The sequence below is a fragment of the Hirundo rustica genome, chromosome 11, assembly GCF_015227805.2.
Source record: "Hirundo rustica isolate bHirRus1 chromosome 11, bHirRus1.pri.v3, whole genome shotgun sequence".
Lineage (NCBI taxonomy): Eukaryota > Metazoa > Chordata > Aves > Passeriformes > Hirundinidae > Hirundo > Hirundo rustica.
The window spans coordinates 6,932,163-6,946,550 of NC_053460.1; the positions used below are offsets into that span (position 1 = coordinate 6,932,163).

General features: G+C 55.7%; 2 protein-coding genes across 5 annotated transcripts; both read left to right on the plus strand.

Annotated features, from left to right (window-relative positions):
• Nucleotides 1-126: 126 nt before the first annotated feature.
• On the plus strand, nucleotides 127-7,990 carry ELMO3 (engulfment and cell motility 3). Of its 4 annotated transcripts, XM_040075724.1 has the most exons (20): nucleotides 127-254; nucleotides 327-367; nucleotides 496-568; nucleotides 642-692; nucleotides 1,151-1,320; nucleotides 2,130-2,229; nucleotides 2,334-2,485; nucleotides 2,567-2,645; nucleotides 3,022-3,072; nucleotides 3,433-3,555; nucleotides 3,695-3,826; nucleotides 4,084-4,188; nucleotides 4,671-4,779; nucleotides 4,991-5,127; nucleotides 5,223-5,386; nucleotides 5,516-5,628; nucleotides 5,883-5,987; nucleotides 6,332-6,414; nucleotides 6,622-6,702; nucleotides 6,879-7,990. In XM_040075724.1, exons 1-20 carry the CDS (start codon nucleotides 177-179, stop codon nucleotides 7,089-7,091), a joined length of 2,160 nt encoding a protein of 719 aa, XP_039931658.1. In that variant the 5' UTR covers nucleotides 127-176; the 3' UTR covers nucleotides 7,092-7,990. The 4 variants fall into 4 exon arrangements, with proteins under 4 accessions (XP_039931658.1, XP_039931659.1, XP_039931660.1 ...); XM_040075725.1 differs by lacking the exon at nucleotides 5,883-5,987; XM_040075726.1 differs by lacking the exons at nucleotides 127-254; nucleotides 327-367; nucleotides 496-568; ... (2 more) ...; nucleotides 2,130-2,229; nucleotides 2,567-2,645 and having other exon boundaries at nucleotides 2,416-2,485.
• Nucleotides 7,991-8,622: 632 nt separating this feature from the next.
• Nucleotides 8,623-13,808, plus strand: TMEM208 (transmembrane protein 208). The gene is made up of 6 exons (XM_040075181.1): nucleotides 8,623-8,684; nucleotides 8,756-8,851; nucleotides 8,944-9,003; nucleotides 9,120-9,256; nucleotides 12,200-12,284; nucleotides 13,342-13,808. Exons 1-6 carry the CDS (start codon nucleotides 8,679-8,681, stop codon nucleotides 13,477-13,479), a joined length of 522 nt encoding a protein of 173 aa, XP_039931115.1. The 5' UTR covers nucleotides 8,623-8,678; the 3' UTR covers nucleotides 13,480-13,808.
• The last annotated feature ends 580 nt before the right edge of the window (nucleotides 13,809-14,388 follow it).

Genomic DNA, 14,388 nt, shown 5'->3' on the forward strand with positions numbered 1-14,388 from the left:
GCTGCCGGAGGTGGGTCCTGCCACACCCGCGTCAGCTCAGGTGAGGGGGCCGGGCCTGCCCGGGGCTGGGGTGGTGGCACCAGGCCTCGCTGCGGCGGCCGGGCCCTGCGTGAGGGGAGGCGGCGGCGGCGGCAACGACCCGGAACTGCCGGCGGTGCGGAGCCGCCGCGGGAGCCATGCCGCCGCCCAAGGACGTGGTGAAGATCGCCATCCAGATGGTGGGAGCCATCCCGCAGCTCATCGAGCTCCAGCAGGTACTGCCCGGCACCCCCGCACCCCTCCCCGCGCCCTCCGCCCCAGCTCACGGCCGGCCTCCCCTCTCGCAGACCAAGCCGCTCGCCTCAGTGCTCAAGGACGTCTGTGATGCGTGAGTACCGCACTCGCTGCCTGCCACCGCGCCGTGACAGGTCGTGACAGCCCGTGACCGGGCTGCGGTGACCCGGCGGCTGCCGGCACCAGCCGAACGGGGCTGTGACCGGCCGCCCGTGGCCGCAGGTGGAGCCTGCCCAACGCCGAGCGCTACGCCCTGCAGTACGCGGACGGGCGGCAGACCTACATCACCGAGTCGGTGAGACACCGCCCGGCCCCCGGCCCCGCCGCTGCAGCGCCCACCGGCTCACCGGCTCCTTTTCTCCTTACAGAACCGCAGGGACATTAAGAACGGGAGCATTTTACGGCTGACCACCTCCCCGGTACATCCCTCTGCCCCCCTGTCGCCCGCTCTGGTGCTCCATGCCCGTGCAGTGGGGTGCTCCGAGCCCTCTGCCTCTGACTGCCTCCGACTTGAGCTCACGATGGCTCTTCTCTGTGCCTCAGACCCAGCAGAAATAACACAGGCGGGAGACGTATCTCAGCCTTCATTTTCCCTCGGCAGAGCTTGGGGGAGTTTGAAGAGAAACTAAATCATCTTGAAATGCTTTGGACGCGGGGGCCAACTCATGAAGTGTTCTTGGTGTCATGCCAGTTTGACCTCCATCCTCAGCTCCACCTGGTCTGCTCTGGTGGCTCTGTTTCTTGGTCCAGCTCCTTGCTGGGGCTGCTCTAGCCTGAGACTCCTTCCAAAACTTGCACTTCAGCTCTCACAGCCTCCTTCAAGCTTCTCGCTGTCTTTCAGTGAGCCCCTTTGGCTTGATTCTTTCCTTCCTGGTAGGACCAAGAAGCAGAGCAGTTGTATGTCGGGATCCAGAGCAAGAATGTGGATGTGAAGACTGACTCACTGAAGAAGCTTGCAAGCCTCTCCCAGGACATTACCTTTGCTCAAGAGTTCATCAGCAGGAATGGCTTGAAGCAAATCTACTCTATTGTGGAAGAAGGGAATGAGTAAGTATCAGGACAGGACTTTCCTTGCAGTCCTTGACTTTTTTTCTCCCTTGCTAATGTTTCATGGGCTCCAAGCTGGATGTTGGAATGGACTCTTTGTGTTCCTGACTTGTTGATGCCTGTACTGTGGCTGTGTCCCTGCATGCTGGCAGCCAGGGGAACGTCCCCACAGATATGCAGTCCTGACTCCTTGTGAATGTGCCCAGACTTGAACCTTCCATCCCTTCTCTGGCTGGGTTATCTGTAGCCTCATGGGATTTGCTACCAGGAAACCTCCTGTGATCATCTTGGCCTCCAGTGCTGCTCCTCATTCCTGCCACTCTGCATGATCCCTCTGCCCTGAGGTTTTAGCTGTAAGAGATCTGCAGGGAGCTTGAGAAAACCTTGGTTGCCAAATACCACTGCTTGTGTGACTCTTTCAGAACGTCATGGTGCAGCTCCTCTGAGCTCCTGTCACACAGAACATGGAACCAGGCAATGCAGCATGTTTTTTGGAAGTAGAGGGAGGGATCTGGGGTAGTTCAGCTTTTCTGAGAGCTTGTCTGCAGTGATCTTTGTACCACGGTGATGCAGTTTTCCAACTACTGAACTTCCCCTGCCTTGACTTCCTGGGGAAGTCAAGTTCCTGGGATGACTAAGTGAGAGTTTGTTTTCTTACCCAACAGTCTCTTTCCTTTCTCCCACTCACTGCTGTCTTCTCTAGCTGTTTCTAACATGCCCACCAAAGTTCAACTGCAGAGACACCACCATAGGATGGGAGTGGGGTACCTGGAGCCGTCCTCACTGTATTTGTTCATCTGTCCCTCCAGTGCAGGGGAGATGCTGGCTCACACCCTCAAAGCCTTCACAGAGCTGATGGAGCATGATTTTGTTTCCTGGGAAAATCTTAGTACAGTTTTCATCAAGAAGGTAAGAGTTTTCTACAGTGTCCACAGTTTGTACCTGTGGGATTCCTTCTTATCCTTGTGCTTCAGGCTCAGCCTGCCATTGACAGATGGTTTTGTGTCTCATAGATAGTGAGTTATGTCAACATGAATGCAGTGGATGCATCAATCCAGCAGCTCTCCTTGTCTATCTTGGAGAATATGGTGCCTACCAGTCGCCTTCTCTTTGAGGTGGTCAAAAAAGAAGTGACATTGGACCGTCTTCTCACTCACCTGCAGGTGTAAGTGGAGAGGCCAGAGCACCATTCGCCCTCATCCTCAGAGCTGGTGACTCTCACATCCTCCTGCTCTTCCTCCCACAGGACAAATGCCCAGCTGCAGCTGAAGGCGATGGCTCTGCTCATTGCGCTGCTGCTGAGCGCGACCGACGCCGAGCGGAGGGTGAGGGGCACCATGGCAGGGTGGTGGCATTGCAGAGTCAGGCACCACAGTGCCTCTGGCACCGGGGTGCTCTGCTGAGAGCCCTCAGCTGTCAGGACTTTTTGTCTCAAATGACAGAAGTATCACAGTTGGTGGTGGCACAGTGATTGTGATGACCCAGCCCCTGGAACATCTGAGCTCTCAGGGTGGCTCCCCCCCAAGATGGGACCTTGGGCAGCTGGGTCCTCTGCTGTGGGGTTTGTGTTCTTTGAGATGATAGGGCTGCAAGAAGTGCCCAGAGATGTTTAAAGTCTATGTCCTCACTCTGCCTCCTCCTTTTTTTATGGGAAACGGTGGTGCTGAGCTGGGGAATGTCTCACAGCCTTTCTTTTCCTAGGACATGTTGGAATACCTGAGGGAGAAGAACATCAGGCAGTTTATCCACAAGGTGAGGAGCTGGGGTTGTGCAAAGATCTGCTTTGTGCTTCATTCTCTGTCCTTTCTCCCCAGGCCCTGTCCCCTGGGCCCCAACCTGTGGTGACCATGCTTGGCTGGGTTGCCTGTGTGCTCCATACCCCTTCCTTGAGCACACCAATAATTGCTGCTCTGCTGGCACCCACCTGCCCAGGGTTGCACCCCAATCTGCCTGCAATTAGTGCACACAGATCTTTCCCAAACCCAAGGGGAGTTTCCCAGTTCCCAATACCCCTTTGAGCAGCAGGACCTGCCTGGGATTTGACTGTTGGGTCCTGTGCTTGGACTGGAAGCTGCAGCATGGGGCAACCTTCTGTCTCACAATCTCCTGTAGAACATTATCCACAGCTCCGAGCCACTGGGGGATGAGATGGCCCATTATCTCTATGTGCTGCAGTCTGTCAGCCTCAACCTGTGCGAACATCGCATGAAAATGGCCATGGATCCCTACTCACAGGTCTGGGAGTACTCTGGACCTGATCTCTTCCACCTGTGGAAGTACACATTTGGGTGAACCCAACACATTTGGGTTTGCCCTGGGAGAACCTGCTTCTGTGGGGCTCACTGGCATCCCCTCCTCTCCGCTCTCCCTCCAGGAACAGCGGGATCTCCTCCAGTCCCTGCGCCAAACTGCTTTTGAGTCAGAGAGCGAGGCGTCTGCTGGCACCTTCAGCACCGAGCGCCGGCGATCCCTGTGTGCCAAGGAATTCCGCAAGCTGGGCTTCATGGTGCGTTCCCCCTGCATCCCCTCCCGAGCCCCATGCTGGCTCCACCGCATGGCCTTGGTGGCACCTTCTGATGGCCCCCCTAAGCGTGGTGTCCCTGTTGATGGACCACCCTGCACCCTCGGCACTCCTGAACAGTGAGCGCTGTGGAGCTGCTGGGACTCAAAGGCAAACCCCATGGCTCTGCTGGCAATACACTGCTGCTTGAAGAACAAAGCAGCAGCAGCAGCTGCTAAAGTGCATCCCTTGTGTCCTCTTAGAACAACAGCAACCCAGCAGAGGATCTCCGCCGTGCCCCACCAGGACTCCTTGCCCTGGACAACATGGTGTATTTCTCCAGGAACACCCCTAATGCCTATAGCAGGGTAGGTGCTGTGCTCTCCCAGGGAACTCCCTGGCAGAGAAGTGCTGCTGATCTCCACCTTCTTTTCCTTTCCTTGTGATCTGTCCCTGGCCACATCCATACAAGTGTCCTAGTGTTGCTCTATTTCAGATGGAAATGAGTCCTTTCTGTGGGTAGGAGAAGCCATTTGGGGCCAGTGCCTTTGAAGGGTCCTCATAATTTTTAGGGGTTTTCTCATAGCTTGGTTTCCAGTCCTTGAGCAAACTGGGGCAGTTTGGGCAAAACCAGCAGGGCATGAGCCATGCTCCAACCTACAATGTCGCAAGGGAAGGAGGAGGCTGGGGCTGGATTTTGGGAAGAGTGGGTCACTTGTGTTAGGGATGGCTTCACCTGTTGGGGGGACAGCTTGACTAGGAATGCAGGAGGAGTGTGGCATGTCTGACACCCACTGTTGGAGCAGCCTTTCAAGTCCATGTAACATGAAATCATGGCCCTCTTCTTCAGTTTGTCCTCGAGAACAGCAGCCGGGAAGACAAACACGAATGTCCCTTTGCTCGAAGCAGCATCCAGCTCACCCTGATACTCTGCGAGATCCTGCACATTGGAGAGCCGTGTAAGTGTGCCCAAGCTTGTCCTTCTCCCTGCCCTGCTGCTTGGGGGACAAGCTGCCAGGGCAGGGGACTGCATCCATGTGGCCACCAGGCTCTGGCATGGCTAACAGCATGGGAAGGGGATGTAGGGCTGGAAATACCCAGGTTTCCCTGGACACTGAAATCCCCTGGAGAAACTGGGGAGTCTGGCTTCATCTGTCCTTCTCACCACAGGCTCGGAGACGGCTCAGGCCTTTTACCCTATGTTCTTCGGGCAGGATCATTTCTTTGAAGAGCTATTCTGCATCTGCATCCAGCTGGTGAACAAGACCTGGAAGGAGATGAGAGCAACCCAGGAGGACTTTGACAAGGTGAGGGGGGGGGATGCTTCTTCCCTGGATGGGAGTACAAATTCAGGGATTTGGGGAGTGTCGCCAAACTGGAGTTGACATCCCGGGCCCGGCAGGTGATGCAGGTGGTGCGGGAGCAGATCACCAGGACCCTGTCCCTCAAGCCCACATCCCTGGAGCTATTCAAGACCAGAGTGAACGCACTGAACTACAGCGAGATCTTGAAGCTGCGTCAGACGGAGCGGCTGCACCAGGAGGAGACGCTGGCTGTGCCTGTGCTGTGAGTGGGCTGTGGGCAGGGAGTGGGGCTGTGATGAAGGCCTGAGGCAGGGACAATGCTGTCGGGCTGGGAGGTCAGCAAGTGCCTGTTGAAATGGCTCTCCTCCTCTTCTGCTGGCTTTCACCCCAGAGAACTGCGGGAGAAGCTGAAACCGGAGCTCCTGGAGCTGATCCGACAGCAGCGCCTGCTGCACCTCTGTGAGGGAACCCTCTTCCGCAAGATCAGCAGCCGCCGCAGGCAAGGTGGGTGCCAGAACCCTGCTCCAGGCTGGGGGGCCTGGCAGTGAGGCAGAGGCTTATTCCCACGTCCCCTGCCACCGGGGAAGTCCCAGATAATCTGTGGGAGTAGAATGCCCAACTCCCTGGACAGCTGGTATGGGCTAAACCCATGGGCTGGGAGAAATGGGGAGTGCTGATAAAGGGGCAGCTCCATCTCCCTTGGGAAGGGCATCTCTCCAAGGGGAGGCTGAGAATTTCTCATGGCTCTTCTGCTGCAGACAAGCTGTGGTATTGCCGCCTGTCCCCCAACCACAAGGTGCTGCACTATGGGGACGTGGAGGAGGGGGTGCAGTCTCCCCCCATCGAGAGCCTGTCAGAGAAAAGTAGGTGATGGAGAGAAAGGGAGGGTGCAAGGAGGGAGGGGAGCCCTCTGATAACCTCCAGGTTTAGACTGCCTTAAGGTGGGAATTGCCCCTCTGCTTGGCTGCTGCATGGCTGTCCCAGTGTCTGCTGGTATTGTGGGACTGGGAGCTGTGGGAGTTCAGGCTGGGGCAGACTGGTTTCCCAAGGGGTGCTGCAGAGTGGCTTGAGCCCCCCACCCTAAGCTGTGGATGGCTGTGAGTCCCCACATTTGGGTTGTACTGGGCTCTGTGCATGGGAGACCTGAAGGAGGGGGAGAGGGATGGGAAGAGGGAGAGGGGGCTCACAGCTCCTCTACTTGCCCCAGTTCCTGTGGCAGACATGAAGATGCTGCTGGTAGGGAAGGAGTGTCCACACACAAAGGAGAAGAGCTCTGGGAAGCAGAACAAGGTCAGAACCTCACACCCTATCCTGTCCAGCTGGAGATGGGTTTTGGGAGTGGGTGGATGGTGGCAGGTTGTATGGCTTCTTGGACAGAGACCTCTTGGGTCTCCTGGAGTGCAGAGGAGGAGGCTGGGTGCAGCTCCTGCTCTGAGCCCACCAGAGCTAGGAGGAGTCCAGCTGAGAAGCCAGCTACCCCCTGTGCTGTCCCTGCAGGATGTCCTGGAGCTGGCCTTCTCCATTGTGCACGATGTGGAGGAATACTGCCTCAACTTCATTGCCCCCACCCGGTACGAGGTGAGCTGCAGGGGCCTGCAGGGGCCACACAGTGCCCAAGATGTCTCTGCCAGGGGACAGTAGTCAAGGGAGTGAGTTGTGTGTGTCCCTGGGGGGTGGAAGCCACAGCAGGGGAGAGATGAGGTCTTTGGCTGCCCAGGGCTGGTGCCAGAGATGCCCATGCTTTGCTTCCCCAGTTCTGCCTCTGGACGGATGGGCTGAATGTGCTTCTGGGCAAGGAGATGACAAGTGAGCGGACACAAACAGACCTCGATGTCCTGCTGTCTATGGAGCTCAAGCTGCGGCTCCTGGACCTGGAGAACATCAGCATTCCTGATGACCCCCCTCCCATCCCAAAGCCCCCCAGCAACTTAAACTTCTGCTATGACTTTAGCCATGTAGAGCAGTGAGTTCCTCCCTATGCCCTGTCCCCACCCTCTATGGCCCTCAAAATCAAGCCCCTTCCTCCAGGCTCTGTCTCTCATCTCTGCCCCAAAGGGACAGGCCAGGTGCTGGCTCGGGTGTCCCACCCTTCCCTGCTTGTGTCCTGCCCTCCTGCAAGAGCATGGGAATAAGCCACCAAGCACTAGCCTCCTGTTCAAGGGGGGTGACCTGGCTGCTCTGCCCCCCCTGCCATGGGGAGGTGAGATGAAATACAGTCAAACCCCTCTGTGGTGGCACTGATTCCCCCACACTGCAGCCAGGTTTTGGGCAGAGAGGGTGAAGATGTGGATTGGAATAAAGGTGCGGGCAGCCCTGGAATAGCTGGAGGGAGAGAAACACTACAAAGGTACGAATCTGCACTGCCTCACTTTTGCCATCAGTGTAGGAGATCCTTTCTGGACAACAAAGTGGTTAGAAGAAGGGTGGAACACACCTCTCCATTAAGTTTGTCAAGCAGATGGTATCTCCAGGGCCTGCCCTGCCAGGTCCCTCCTGCACTGAAAGGTGTTTTTTCTGAGCCCTCTGCACTGTCATGGAATGGGGCTGTTTAGGGTACAAGCCCCCTTTTCCCAGCACCATTCAGCTGGGCCTGGTGTGAGGAGGAGACCCTGGTCTGCCCTTCGTGCCAATTCCGGTGCCTTCCCCACGTGGGGCGGAAACTTGCACACTTCAGCCATGCTGCTGCACTACTGCACCACGACAAGCTACCTCCTCCCCGGCCCACAGCCCCCACCTGTGCCCTGCACCTCCTTGTGCCTGCAGCTTCTCCCAAGGGTGTTGTGCTAACAGCCACAGACCGGCAGGGATCCAGCCGTGCCTCTGTCTCCTGTGTACTGGGACAATAAACACTTGTGGAGAACTCGGAGCCGTGTCCTTTCCAAAGGTTTGGGGAAGGGCTCAGACTGACTGAGGGTCAAAAGCGGCCAGAGTGGCTAAGGCTGGGATGGCAGCACTGTGGGAGCTGTGCATGAAGCTGGGAGGATGGCTGGCAAGATCTTGTTCCTGGTGTTGAGGTGCAGGCTCAGAGTCAGGTTCCCTCTAGCTAAGACTGCAGCTAAGGCCATTTCCAGCCTAGGAAGGCTGGGAGCACTGTGGATGGTCCCAGTCACATGCTGGGCAACCTTTCTGTTCCTTTGCCTTGTTACTCGAACAGTGAAGAAGTTCTTCCCAGTCCCCTTACCCAGAAAGGGCGTGGAGAGAGAGACTCCCCTCTCTGGCGATATTAAAAAACCACTTCTTGGAGGACACCGCTTGAGCAGAGAGGTTGGACCAACTGACCCTTTCCAACCCCGCTATTCTGCGATTCTGTGGGAGGACCCTGGGGCAGAACCGTCCTCTTCCAGCCCGCCCCGGGCCGTGTCTCTCCCCGGGCCGTGTCTCTCCCCGGGCCCGGCCTCTCCCCGGGCCCGGCCTCTCCCCGGGCCCGGCCTCTCCCCGGGCCCGGCCTCTCCCCGGGCCCGGCCTCTCCCCGGGCCCGGCCTCTCCCCGGGCTCTGTCCCGCCGCTTCCGTCGCGTCACGTCCGCGGGAAGCGGAGCGAGGAGCCGGCGCGGCCATGGCGGTGAGTGCGGGGCCGGGGTTGCGGGGCCCGGGACTCCGGGGAGACGCTGACCGCCTCTCTTGGCTCTGCAGCCCAAGGGGAAGGCGGGCACCAAGGGCAAGAAGCAGATCTTCGAGGAGAACCGGGACACGCTGCGCTTCTACCTCCGCATCATCCTGGGAGCCTCCGTGAGTGCGGCCGGGAGGGCCCGGCGGGGCGCGGGGCCGGGCCGGGGCGGGAGCGGGCAGACAAGGAAAGCCGTGCCGTGCTCTCTCCGCAGGCCATATACGCCGTAGTGAACCTGGTCATCTTCTACTCCGCCGCCTCCGCCTGGACGTGGGTGAGCGCCGGGCTCCGTCTCCTGCCCCGGCCGGGGGCACCTGGGCTGGGGTTCGTTCATGCCCCCGGGCCCCGGGGTCGTGGCCATCGCAGCTGACAGCGGCTTCCCTTTTGCAGGTGGCGTTCTTCTTCAGCCTGGTGGTCTACGGCACCAGCTACCGGTCCATGAACTCCATGGCAAAGCCGTCTTTCACAGACGATGGCAGCCTTGCCGACGGGGGAATTGACCTGAATATGGAGCAGGGGATGGCAGAGTGAGTGTCCACACCCGCACGAGTCCAGGTGAGCAGGACCTGCTGCCTGAGCGTGCACACAGAGCCAGGAGAGGCTCTCCAGGAGAAGGCTGGGCCTCAGCTCCCTCCTCAGCTTGCCCACTGGCATGGGCATGAGGGCAGCTGGAAGCTTGTAGCCGTTTTTTCTCAGAGCGTACCTTAGCTGTCCTTATTACCCGAACACTTGGCTTGGTGTGCCCCAGTCAGGAGGCACCACGTGGGTGTGTCAGCCTGGCACGGTCACTGTCCGTAGGGCTGAGCTGTAGAGGTAAGAGATCACGAGCTCAGCAGTAGTTTACAATCATCTTTCAGTTAACAAACACTGCTGCAGCACACAGTGATAGGTATTTTCTTTTTAAACCAGCACAGCAGGTAAAGCTTGACAGGGCAGAAGGGCACATGCTGCCAGTTGCGCCATCCTGGCTGCAAACTGGCCATGTCTTGAAATGCTCTACACACTAAAAATTCTTTCCTCTGTCTCAGCCAGTTCCTGTCACCTCCTCAGCCGTTTCTGTCACCCATGCTTGTGCATTTTTCATGTCCCTCTGCACACAGCACCGAGTCTCTGCCTGTCCAGTGTTCTTGGCACCACTGTAATTGTCTTTTCCTTGGTGAAGGAATGCCACAGTATTACAGGAAACACAGCAGCAGTTCCTGCAAAGCAATTCCTGCTAAATAAGATAAGAAGATAGCGGTGCTGTACAGCAGAAATACCTTCCAGATTCACATGTTTTCCAACAGTGAGCCTCAAACTAGTTACAGAAAACTGCCAGGTGGTTGTGGACACATCAGGGTTTGTTCTTTGTCTTCCCTGCTCTCAGCTCTGCCCGCTGGTCCAGCCTCTGCTGGGCATTTTCAGTGCGTGCTCAGCGAGGTGCTGGGGTCCTTGGCTCCTTCCTCCCATGTCTTTGGCCTACAGTTTACCTCTGTCCTTCCCTTGCTGCCAGGCTTTTGAAGAAGCACAATGGGGCCTTGTTTCCAGCTGAGCCCTGTGTTGCATCAGGTGTTCTCAGGCTGTCAGGGTCATATATCAATGTATATAGTTTTATTAATGTAAGTTTTGATTTTTGCCTGGGGATGTTATCTGGCAGGCAGTGGGGAACAGAACCTGCTGTCTGCACAGGATGAGCTCTCATCTTGTGTTTGGGTTGGTGGAATGGTACCTTTTCTGCTTGCAGCAGGAGTGACTCAGATGTTTGGTTTGAGACTCAGACAAGGGACAAGATGGCCAGGAGGAGATGGGGTGTGACCTGTGAGCTGGGTGCTTTACCTCCTCTTCCTGCTGTAGTGACTTCATTTCCCTGCTGGTCAGCCAAGTGTTTTCCTCTCATTTTACACTGGTTTGGCTCTCTAGAGTGGAATTACAAAATATTTTGAATACCTTTTTAGTGAAACAGTGTGGGACACTTAAAGAGGAAAAATACAGAACTTTGATGTTTGGGGTGTGCTCCTGACTGTGGGAAACGCCTCTTTGAGCTGTGCAAGGCACTGAGACAGAGAGCCTGGTAACTGCTCTCTGTGTGTGATGGTGCTGTCAGGGGAATGACTGACAGGAGGTAGCACAGGGATCCCAGCAGCTGCTGTGAGAAGGTGACAGGCACAGCCATAGCACTGCTGCGGTCCTGGATGCAGATGTACTTCCCTTGCCACTGAGGCACAGAGGTTTTTCTGCCTGAGCGTTTGGGGTGGAGTTTATGACACCTTCAAATGAATTAATGCTTATCTGAGTAATGGGCTATGCAAAACACAGGGGAGTCAGAGTTCTAAAAACAAAACCTTCATAGCTGAAGTTCCCATCCTTACCCTGTACCTCTAAATTACCTCTCTGGGGATCAGGGAAGCACCCTAGGTTAGCAGGTACTTCACAAAGCAGGGGATGTTTCCAGCATCTTAGCTGAGCATGCCACTGCTGATTAATGCTGCTCCTTTGGAGCTGCTTCTGGAACGCTTGAATTTCATGGCATTTCTCTCTAATGGATGCTCTGGGGTTGAGGAAGGCCCATCTTCATGGTCTCTGGGATAGCTGGGTTTGGTGGGAGCTCTGCCTTCATCCCTCTGTGGCCTCTGGTAATGCCAGAGGTCACTGAACCCTCAGTGTCTTGTGCTAGAGCTGTTGATGGTGGATTCTGCAGTGTCTTGAGTCAATGTTGTTTTTGCCATAGCCTTTGTTTTCTTGTCTCCGTTCTTGGATGCGATTCAAGGGTTTTTTACTCCAGCGGATGATGATTTAACCAGAGAGTTGGCCATTTTTCTAAACCTTCATGGCACTCCCTGAGGCTTGTGTTGAAAAACTAATACCTGTTTACCTCTCCTGGGTGTCAGATCCCCCGAGGGTGGTGGTTGAGGCGTGGGCAGCTTATTCCCCTCTGTAGCTGTCAGCTCTGCCTCAGGCTGGCATGGAGGAGCTGGAGTCAGATAAGCAGGAGGGGAGGAGGAGCCGTGTTCAGCTTGTGTTGTGCTTGTCCTTCAGTGACCCCAAGTGCGTCTGTCAGCCTGTGAAATGGCATGGAGGAGATTCGTGGCTCCCTTCAGCACAGCCAGTCGGGAGGAGTCACACTTTGTGTCATTAGAGGTGTCAAATCAGCGAGTGCTGGCTGCTGTTTCAGCTGTGGGGGGTGGCTTTGTGACTGATATCCAACCCCCAGCAATTCCTCAGCTTTCTCAATGTCGTTTTTTCAGATGGGATCATCTCTCTAATTCATCAGAGTATTTTGCTGTTGCTGTTTGTTTACTGCTTTGATTCTTCTAGATAAGTGTGTGTGGCAAAGCAGGGCTGCAGGGACAGTCCCTGGGTTGGGCAGGGTTGCTCCCCTGAGGCAGTGCAGACTGTGCTGGCAGAGGAACTGCAGGCTGCACTGGCAGAGGAGCTGCCATGTTTGGCAGGGGTTGCAATGAAAGCTTAATGCTTTGCTTTTCTTCCCTCAGGCATCTCAAGGATGTGATCCTGCTGACAGCTATAGTCCAAGTGCTGAGCTGCTTCTCGCTCTACGTCTGGTACTTCTGGCTCTTGGTAAGCCCCAGCCCCTGCTGTTTTCCATCTTGCTCTGCATTGTTGCTGTCTTTCCCTGTCTTCAGGTTGGAGGACATTATTTATCCCTTTCATTTCAGTGTCCTGTTTAAGGCCTGAACTATTTTCTGATATGTTTTTTCATCTCCTTGTCAAATCTTGTTTAAAAATGAGGCTGCACAAGGCAAAGAAGTCCCGATCCCTCTGGGTCAACTAGGTTTTCCATGGAAAAACTAGGCTGGCCTTTGTATTTCCCTCTGGTCCCATGAAAGGGCAACAAGCAACACGAGGCAGGTCACAAAGCTGCCTTGGTGCACAGAGTCTTTCTGTGTCTGTAACAAACAGTGTTTCTTCTTGTTTGGCTTTTTCAGCCATTCAGCGTGGACCGAGGCTGGGATCTGCTGGACACTGTGCCTCTGGGTAGATAAAATGCTACATGCTTTCATTCCCCTTAACACACCGAACTCTTTATGCTCCCAAAATGTTTGTCATGTGTCTCCAGCTAAAACTGCTTGTGCAGAAGGAGAAAAAAACCATCTCCATTTAGTTCAAAAATCCCATGTTTGCTTTGAGGATATCCCAGAGAGGTATAGAAGGCAATTGTGGGAGCATGGAAAGTTATCCTAGTTCAGTCCTTGATGTCATTTCAGTCCTCACCCACAAATCCCTCTCTAGCTGGCCTGACAGAGGCAGCGTCGACTCAGCTGTCCCCTGGAGACCATCTGGGTTGCTTTTTTCCTAAATTCAAACAAATGTGGGTGTGTTTTCCAAAGGAGGGAGAGGCGGCATGTCTGGACAGTTGGATCCCTCTGGGTAATTCCAACCTGATGCTGGGATTTCCGTCTATGAGGTCTGAGCGCCGTACACGTTCCTCAGCCATGAAATGGAATCAGGCCATTTATTTTGGACGCCCGCCACTGCCTTTGATTTCCATGCACCCCGAGATGCCTCTGATCCAGCTGCTTTGTCTCCCTCAGAGGGACCAGCCCTCCCTGCTGTAGCACCCTCTGGCCAGCGCTGTCCCCAGAGTGACCGAGGTTGTGCCGTGCGTGTTTTGCAGGCTCCGGGGCGCGCTCTCTACCTCCTGTGGGTCAACATCCTGGGGCCCTGGTTTACAGCCGAGTCCTCGCCCGCTGCTCAGGAGCCGAACGAGAAGAAGCAGCGCCGACAGGAACGCCGACAGATGAAACGCTTCTAGCCCTGGCTGGGGATAGATCAACGCCCTCTCCCATCTCCATGCTGTTATTTCATCAGGGATGCGACCAAAACCAATCCAAAACCACCGCAGTAGCTCTGGTGCCCTCTGTCTGGTGCCCTCTGTCACTGCTGCCATTCCGCCAGAAAGGCCGCAAGAGACTTCCCCTGGTTGGGTCTTAGCACGGGCTGAGGCCTGGCTCCTTGGGCTGGCAAGGGGGTGATGCTGGGATGTGTGTAAATATCTTTTTAAAGCAGCGCTGTATCGCGTTCAGCGTTGGGGAGTGCAATGTTGGAGGAAATAGTACATTAAAGAGCAGAGTCTTAACTGACCGTGCCGCCACTGGGTTTGTGCAGGGGAGCTGTGAAAAGTGCTAGCATGTTCTTGGAGAGCTGGATCAGATGGGAGCAGAATCCCCAGAGGTAAGTGCTCTCCGCCTTTCCTGGGCTTGCTTTGTGCTGCCCTGCCTGCTACAGCCTCTGCACCCTGTGGAGAAACTGCAGCTGCCCTGCAGGATCAGGAGTGAGGGGCAGCTGGGGATGCTGTGAACAGGGCTTGCAGCCAAGCTTGGAGCTTTTGGGATTGAGCCTGAGCTCTCTGGAGCCACAGATTGGCCTGTGCTACTTTGGCAGGAGCTCAGTGGGATTTAAGACAAGAAGCTTTGAGGTTTGTTTGGGGTTTTGTTTTGTTTTTTCTTAAGAGGGTACTCCCAGAGGGGTGCCATGATTGCTCCAGAGCACACGTGTTAGAGACCAGGAACAGCTCAGGGCAGCTTTTACTTCTGCCTGCTTTGAATTACTGATGTCCCTGACCAGTATGTTGTTCTCACAGTCCGTGACCCCTTCCAACCCCTGAGGTACCAGCTCAGCCCACGCAGCTTTGCCTGTGCCAGCAAGAGGCACGGTGGGTGCT

What these genes read in the sequence shown, in the direction of transcription:
- ELMO3 (XM_040075724.1), top strand. Translation starts at nt 177, where the DNA reads ATGCCGCCGCCCAAGGACGTGGTGAAGATCGCCATCCAGATGGTGGGA. An exon ending in AGACCTACATCACCGAGTCG is followed by an intron (nt 569 to 641) that starts GTGAGACACCGC and finishes TTCTCCTTACAG; the next exon opens with AACCGCAGGGACATTAAGAA. An exon ending in GTACAGTTTTCATCAAGAAG is followed by an intron (nt 2,230 to 2,333) that starts GTAAGAGTTTTC and finishes TGTGTCTCATAG; the next exon opens with ATAGTGAGTTATGTCAACAT.
- TMEM208 (XM_040075181.1), top strand. An exon ending in CCGCCTCCGCCTGGACGTGG is followed by an intron (nt 9,004 to 9,119) that starts GTGAGCGCCGGG and finishes TCCCTTTTGCAG; the next exon opens with GTGGCGTTCTTCTTCAGCCT. An exon ending in ATGGAGCAGGGGATGGCAGA is followed by an intron (nt 9,257 to 12,199) that starts GTGAGTGTCCAC and finishes TTCTTCCCTCAG; the next exon opens with GCATCTCAAGGATGTGATCC.